At 38.9% G+C, this 8,002-nt stretch overlaps 1 protein-coding gene across 1 annotated transcript in view; it reads right to left on the reverse strand.

Annotated features, from left to right (window-relative positions):
* The window catches only part of GUCY2C (guanylate cyclase 2C), an 81,208-nt gene that overhangs the window by 21,324 nt on the left and 51,882 nt on the right, over positions 1 to 8,002 (reverse strand). Inside the window, exons 16-17 of the mRNA XM_006773282.2 lie at positions 3,868 to 3,954; positions 2,019 to 2,151 (exon numbers count right to left, since the gene is read on the reverse strand). Coding sequence (XP_006773345.1) covers positions 2,019 to 2,151; positions 3,868 to 3,954 — 220 coding nt within the window. The remainder of the gene's footprint in view (positions 1 to 2,018; positions 2,152 to 3,867; positions 3,955 to 8,002) is intronic.

The following is an 8,002-nucleotide window of genomic DNA, read 5'->3' on the forward strand; positions in this document are numbered from 1 at the left end:
CCTCAAGGTCTACCTAGAATAGCACCTGGTGTACAGGAAGTGCTTGTAAAGGTTGGTAGGATGAATGCACTAGAATGAGAGGCTAAGAGGGTTTAATAGCTTACGGGACATAAGGCATAAACCTAGGAAAGCCTTTGTAAATGTTTAAAAATAAAGACAGCACATTCAAACAAAGAGACTACGACTGATATTTTCCAGATGTGACACACTGACAGCCTCCAAGTCAGCTACTGCCCAGCGATGTGTGTTCTTGGATTCCCCTAGTGTTCTTTTTTTTTTTTAAACCAAAATTTTTATTAGGAATTTGCAAGAAGTTCTAAATTATGAGGCTGATGACATTGGAGAAGCACTTTGCATATATTTTTCTGTGAGTACTGTCAACCCATGGTTATTGGCCAATTCAATGCCAACAGGAATTCCCAAATTAGTCTGCAATGAAGGAAACTATTCAGTGCAAATCAGCTCAATTGATACAGCAGAGCTGTGAAAACAGCATGGCTTTGAGGCAGCCCTGGGGCCAGGCCCCTCTCTGCTAGACAGCTCTGCTCTGCTCTCCTCTCTTCCTCAGTCCTGTGCTCTGCTCCCACAGTGTTCTATAAAACATACTGCATACAATTTACTCCCATTTTACTACTGGGCCTGCCCCTCCTCAATGCTTCCCATCTGGTCCACTTCACAGTGAAGGGCTCCTGTGTTCTGTGTTTGGCTCCTGCAGACACTTGGGTTTTGGACTCTCATCACTTATCTCATTTGGTAATAACAGGGCATACAATTGTTCTCCGACATCCCTTGAAGTTTTTCCAGAATCACCTAGCTCCTTGTAAGCTTTTTGAGATTTGTATGTTTGGCAGTTTTGATGGAAAAAATCTATAGATTCATGCTGTCGGGTACAGTGTTAGGCTTAGGACAAGGCACATTTTCCTCATGTGGTTTTTCCATCCAAATATTCATTGCCTTTTTGAATTGATGTCTTGTGACTTTATGTGTCTTGTTATTCATGTGGTTTGGGGTTGTAGGAAAGGTACGTACAACTACTTATGCTAAAATTCAGGTGACCGACAGCACAGATAGGTCAGTGTAACTGAGTGATGTTCAGGAGGATGAGATTTGACCTGTGATTTTCGTTCATATTGGGTCATCTAATAAGGGAGAGTTGTTCCACTACATGATGAATCAAGCTTGGCACACAGTAGGTCTTCAACGAGCACTTACTGGGTTGAGTCCAATGTCTAGCATGCTTGATGTGACTGAAGAAATTAGGGGCAGAATTATAATTTTCTATTAAGGAAAAACTAAAGGATTGTAAAATAGAATTGAAGTGGAATTTATTGTTTGGACCTAGATGGTATTTTCAATCATATATGAGTGTTAGATTTCTGAGTCCATAACCCTGAGTTATATAGTAAAGAATGGGTAAATATTCAACACAAAAACTCTTTATACTTTACAAATCATTTTTCTTTATGTTACTCTTTTTGACCCCTATTACAATCTTAAAAGAGATAAGAATATATTTTACTGATACGAGTTATTTTCCTTATCATTATCACAGATAAATAAATGTCTAGAATTTGGAAATGGGTCATCTGCCTTATACTCTATCTACTTGGGCAAACCTCTTCACCTCTCTGAACCTTTATTCTGTTTTTGTTTGTTTTTTTTTTTGTTTGTTTTATAAAGAGAGAAGGTTAGACCAGAAGATTTCTAAGGTCTCTTACTACTCTAATCACCTCTATTTTTCACCCAGTTCTGCTTCCGCAAGCTAATAAGTTCCTCATGATTTCTCACTGATATCAAGGGACATGGATGAAGGAAATCTACAGAGGAGATTTATTAAATTCAAGAAACACTTGTTGAAAACTGACAAGGGCGAACTGTTAGAGAATGAGCCCACTGTTGCCTTTTGTGGCTCCAAGTGTTAATTTTCTGATCAGTATCACTATTTCTTGAGAGAATTATGTAGGCTTGTGAAAAAAGAGAAAGACCAGTGGGAAACTGGTTAAAATTTCATTACAGACCCTTTCTTGGAGGTAAAATGGAATTGCAGCCAAAATCGGTGATCTTCACCACCATCCTACTGTCCACCACGCAGTTGGTGGATTTCAGACGCCCATGGACCTCTGTCTTATTGGAGTGCAGATATGACATCCCCTGCAATTTTTCAGATGACAAGAAAACAAAGAGATAAGACACTCTGCACCTGCTTATTTTAAAGAAAGAAATGACAGTTTGAACTCATTTCAGCATGCAGATAGAATCACACTAACAGTTTTCAAACTTAGTTCCATTAATTTTACTTTAAAAATACTAAGGCCCTAATGTTTGCCTAAGCATTACATCTAGTTTTAAATCTATTTAGGGGACATATAGAAGGCAGTTGTCTAAAGACTTGGATTAAGTAATTATCTCTCTATATAAAACCCTAAAATGCAAATAGACCAAACAGAGGAACAACTGAACAACCGGTCTCTATGACGTGCACTGACCACCAGGGGGCGCATGCAGAACATGGTGGGCATTGGCAGCAGGCAGCAGAGCATGGAACATGGTGAGCACTGGCCGCAGCAGGATGGTTGAGCAGATGAGCAGGGGCACCAGACCAAGGTGGGGTACCGGTCACTGTCATTGGGGCTAGCCTGGTGGGCGCTTGCACCCACTGCTGGCGCTGGAGCTGGCCCCACTCACACCACGGCCAGCGATTGCCCCTCAGGGCTTTTCCACCTCCCTCTGCTCCTGAGGGGCACTTGGGGCAGTAGCCGTTGCTTGCAGCAACTGCTGGCGCTGGCCCCAATCACTCTGCGCCATCAGCAGGTGTGAGTGGGGCCGGTGCTGTCAGTGCATGGGAGCGGCGGTAGTGGGAGCAGGGCTGCTGGCAGACAGGGGACTGGGGGCCATGGCGGGAGGTGCCGGTGGGGGCATGAAGAATGTGCTGAGACCCTACCCCCCTATGCCCACCACAGTCTCACAGCCCACAGTTCCTTTCAAAGTGCAAGAAATCGTGCACTGGGCCCCTAGTATATAATATAAAATGAAAGGTTGATCCTATTTTCTTAAAGTGTGTTCACTTACCACTTATTTGGTCTGAGACCTTGGGTATGTCTGGTCTTTTACTACCTCAGTTAAAAAATATGCACAATAAGGCTTTGCTATTCTGAAAGGAGGGGCTAGGCTAGATTAGTTTCTAAAATTTAATGGATTTCAATCTATTGTGAAAGGGGAAGCCTATTTTTCGCTGGTGTGCTTCCCTCTGTTGGCTAGAGGTGTTGTTGCAGACACTGGGTTTCAGCCTAGATCACAGGAGTGACATGTGGCAAATGGGGTATCATATAGCATTTTGCAAACGTATTCTGACGCTATGTGGAGGGAGATTTAAGACTGTATCAAATAGCTCACTCTTGGGATTGACTTTTCTTCATTCTTGAATGAGGCCCTGGTTACTGGTACTCCCATGTTTGGGGATATACATGTCCAAATTTTTTACCACCTCATACACGATGGTTGCCTGTGCTTAATATTTTCTCTTATAAAGTTGAAGATTTAGTTGTTCTCTCTGCAGCTTTGTATTAGTTTAACTTCCAGCCAGTCTATGAAAACATGTGCCTCGAACCCAGAGTAGAAAGCATATAATCATCATAAGAAGAAGACCCGGTATATATTGAACATTTACTTGTGCCAGGCCTTTGCGAAGCATATGCATTATTTCATAAAATACTCCGAACAACCCTCTGACTATTAGTACTAAATAAGTACTATTTTTATTTCCATCTTACAGATGAAGAAACCAATGCAGTGAAGTTGAATAGCTTACTTGATCTATTTTCCTGTATTTAATTTTCTAGATGTCTTTTGTGTTTATAGTTCTCTTACCTTAGCAATGTCATACAAGACAGAGATCTTAAACTCCCAATCCATGAATGTACCATCCGGGTAGGAAATTGTGTCATTTAAAACTTCCTGAACAGGAGAAAAAGGAAAGGAAGAAGATGAGTTGTCACAAGGAGGGAGAGTGTGGAGAGGGTATTGCAGGCAAATAATGATCTAATCATGAGGTCTTGGGCTCAGGAACACAGTGGAACTCTTGCCCTGGATTTCCTGAATGTATACAGGGTGGAGGGAAAGCAGGTTTACAGTTGTGAGCACATGAAACACAGAGTTTATTCTTGTATTATTATTTATTAACTATTGCATTATTTTCCATACAAATAACTATAAACCTACTTTTGCTCCACCCAGTATTTCTTTTCTTCCCTACGTAAGAACCATTTGGTGGCTTTCATGACAAGGACATGAGCAGGAAATACCCAGAGTATCCAAAATTCTGGTCTTCCACCTGATGGGGGTGAAGGAATGAGCCCATGAGCACACGCCTGCCTGGAGAGTGGGCTGGTGAGTCTGAATCACAAGTCGCTGGGCTGCAGGTCCTGTCTCATCAAAATTGTATGAGTGTTTTCAAACAAGGAATTGCTGTTAGGAATTTCATTCACTAGGCTTATGTTTTTACTCACATGATCAATTGCATCCATTAATTTTATAGCTCTAAGTTGTTGTTTTTTTTAATATGTTTTTATTGCCCTAGCCTGTTGGCTCAGCGGTAGAGCATCTACCTACAAACCCAAGGGTCCCAGGTTCCATTCCAGTCAAGGGCATGTACCTTGGTTGTAGCCTCCTACCCAGCCCAGGTCTTGGTTGGGCGCATGCAGGAAGCAACCAATCAATGTATTTCTCTTACATCGATGTTACTCTCTGTCTTTCCCTCTCTCTTCCACTCTCCCTAAAAATCAATAGAAAAATGTCCTCGGGTGAGGATTAACAACAACAACAATAACAACAAGTTTTTATTTATTTTAAAAAGAAGAAGGGAGAGTGAGAGAGATAGAAACATCAATGATAAGAGAGAGTCACTGATGGATTGCCTCCTGCAAACCCCTACTGGGAATCAGGACTGCAACCCAGGCATGTGCCCTGACTGGGAATCGAACTGTGACCTCCTGGTTCATGTATCAACACCCAACCCCTGAGCCACACCGGCCAGGCTAAAATTTTTTTTTTTTTTTTTAGTTTACTAAGTCCTCTGTCAATAAGACAGTTCCTGGATTTTGTGTGAACTGTATGACCTAGAATTTTGAACTCAATATTTTAACATGGTGATGGTTCTAACAAGATGATGGTTCTAAAGCTAGTAAAAATTCTTCATAGTAAAGCTCTAATAACCTAACAATAGTTCCTTGTTTTGGGAAAAAGCACAATTTGACCTTTAGTTTTAAGTCAGACACTATACCACTAATTTCAAGCCAAGGGTCCAAAGTCATAATTCATTTCAGATAAGGCTGGCTGGGCTGTAGGTACCACGCCAAGTTAAGGAAGGGGAGTTATGCCCAGACACACTCTAAAGTAATTCTTTCCCTTAGCACCAGACATATTTTATATTTTGTTTATGTTTATTTCTCTTCACCTCATGAACACATCGACTCTGTGATAATTTTTGTTCACTGCTGTTTCTGCAGCCTCTCATTCAGTGTCTGGCTTGGAATAAATCTTTATTTAATAAATGGTTGTTTCTTGAATGAATCAATTGTTCCTACCCAAGGTTAGCCGCAGTTATGGTATATTTAGAAGGCGGGGAGAAAATTGTCTTTACCCCATTTAGGTTGAAACGTTCTGATTTGTTTTCCCACAAAAGTAGGTTCTGATGGGATTTGCCATGGTTGGAGCCCGAAGGATGACACAGGGAGGGGACTGCTATTTGCCTTTCCACAGCCTTTGCTTTGAGGCTCATGGTACAAAGGTGGTTTCCTGTAGAAGTTTCTGTTGTTGTCTGAGCCCAAGAGGACTCAGCAATGTCAGAAGGGGGTCCAGGACCATTCAGATAACTGAAGTTTCCCTGAGGGTAGAGAGCCCCCCAAACTATAGGTATGATACCCAAATATTTGCTGGGCATTTTAGGGAGTAAAAGACTCTGTAAAACCCTTCGACCAGGCTTTGTGAACTGGTATTCTAAAATTGCTGTCTCGCTGAAATTCAACGAATCAGAGTATGGGATAGCCCTCATATAATTGTTATCATTAGAAATGTTTTATTTAAATTATAATTTTTTAATTTAAATGTTCATTTTCAGCATCATATGGTCTTTTTTTTTCTATGACCTTTTGATATGATGCATGAGAGGGATAGTTTTTGAATTCATAGAATTAACCATACCTGATTGTACTATGCTCCTTATATACAACTGGCTTAGAGTTACTAGTATTCTATTTATCATTTTTTAAATCAATATTCCTAAATCTAAGTTAGCCTTTAATCATCTTTTATTATCAACTTTATGCTAGCTTTGTTGAATGTTAAATGAATGTAGATAATTGCGTTTTTGGTTAACTTTAGAACAGTATTTATATACACACAGAGAATTATTTATTGAAATTTAGAATTAAGCCAAAGCTGGTATTTTTTTGTAATAGAAATTTAGAATTTCTCCTATTGTTATTAGCTTACTTAAGTTTTTACTTTTTGAGTCAAACTTTCATGACTGGATTGCATCTAAAATTTTTCTCTTTTTTTTGTAATTTAATAGTCTTTGAAGTATTCTTTCACAATTGAAAGTGTCTTTTTAATAGCTTTATTTTCTATGCCCACATTTGTTTATTTTTATGCTTCTTTTAAGTCTTAATTAGAAATAGGAGAGGCTTGTATACTTTATAGTTTAAAAAAGATAAACAACTCATAAATGCATTTAAAAACTCTACCTCTTTTGTAATGATTGCATTTTGAAAGTTTTTTTTCCTTAGGCCATAGTTATTCTTCTAAATTTTATACTGACTATTTAGATTATTTTTTTAAAGACAGAATAACATTTAGGGCTATGAGTTTTTTCTTTGAGGATAGACCTGGGTTTATTTTGAAAACTACTAATCTTGTTTAGTTTAGTTTTGTTCTTTTATGGAAGCTTATTAAAAAATTAAAAATTTCTAAGGGGTTAAATTTCAAAATTATTTTTAAATGTTACTGAGTAATGAATATTTGGACCTCTTTAAAGCTGCTGCTGCCCCCAATCTTAGGATTCAGGCTTTGTTATAGGGGAGAATATTAAGGTTATAAAGAGACACTGGGTCTGAAAATAGTCCGAGGGCAGGGTGACCACACACTGTGGTTTGCTTGAGGTCAGTTGCAATTTATGTCTACAGCTCCAACAATTATGACAGTACCCCCTTTACTCGCAAAGTATCCTGGTAAATTCTATGGTCACCTCCCCAAAGGTTCTTAAAAGGCTGAAAGCCTAGGAACACATCCCAGAAACTGCTCCAGGTGAGGTTCAAATACTTCAGTGCTCTTTGAAACAACTGTCCTCGATTCCTTCCTTCTCCTACCTGTTCCCCATTCAGTCCCATTTCTGCTGCACACCTGATTTTGTTTCTTGTAAGTGACTGTTTCTTGTATATGCCTGCCCTTCTGAACAATGTAATGTTTGCTATTCCTACTTGATGCGTGGTTGTTTCCAAGAAATCAACTTATTTCTGTCTTACTTTCTCTTTCTGCTTTGAACTTGCTCAGCCAGAGTACCTGACCCCACCTGGCAACACCTGGGCCATCCTCAATCCCTCATATATATGGAAAGGATGGTAGGAATTAATACAGTAGCAGAACCAGGACTTATGAATAAGTTCCCTAATTCTTGTCTGGTGCGATCATAATGGCCACCCATTTTCCTTTTCATACAAATCAAGTAAATATGCAAGTAAAATAAAATGAATTTAGAAGTAATTAGTCACTTTTCCAACTCTGTTCTCTCAAGTCTACACTCTTGAAAAAAAAATATATATGTATGTATATGTATGTATATATATATTAAGGAATTGACAAAATCTGAGTGATCCAGTTTAGTAACATATGAACCCACCAACTTTTCCTGATACTTCTCCAATATTATTTCACTAGGTGAACATCTAAAACTTTATATATATATATATATAAACTTTATATATATATATAAACTTTATATATATATATA

The sequence above is a fragment of the Myotis davidii genome, unplaced genomic scaffold (assembly GCF_000327345.1).
Source record: "Myotis davidii unplaced genomic scaffold, ASM32734v1 scaffold205, whole genome shotgun sequence".
NCBI classification, from domain to species: Eukaryota; Metazoa; Chordata; class Mammalia; order Chiroptera; family Vespertilionidae; genus Myotis; species Myotis davidii.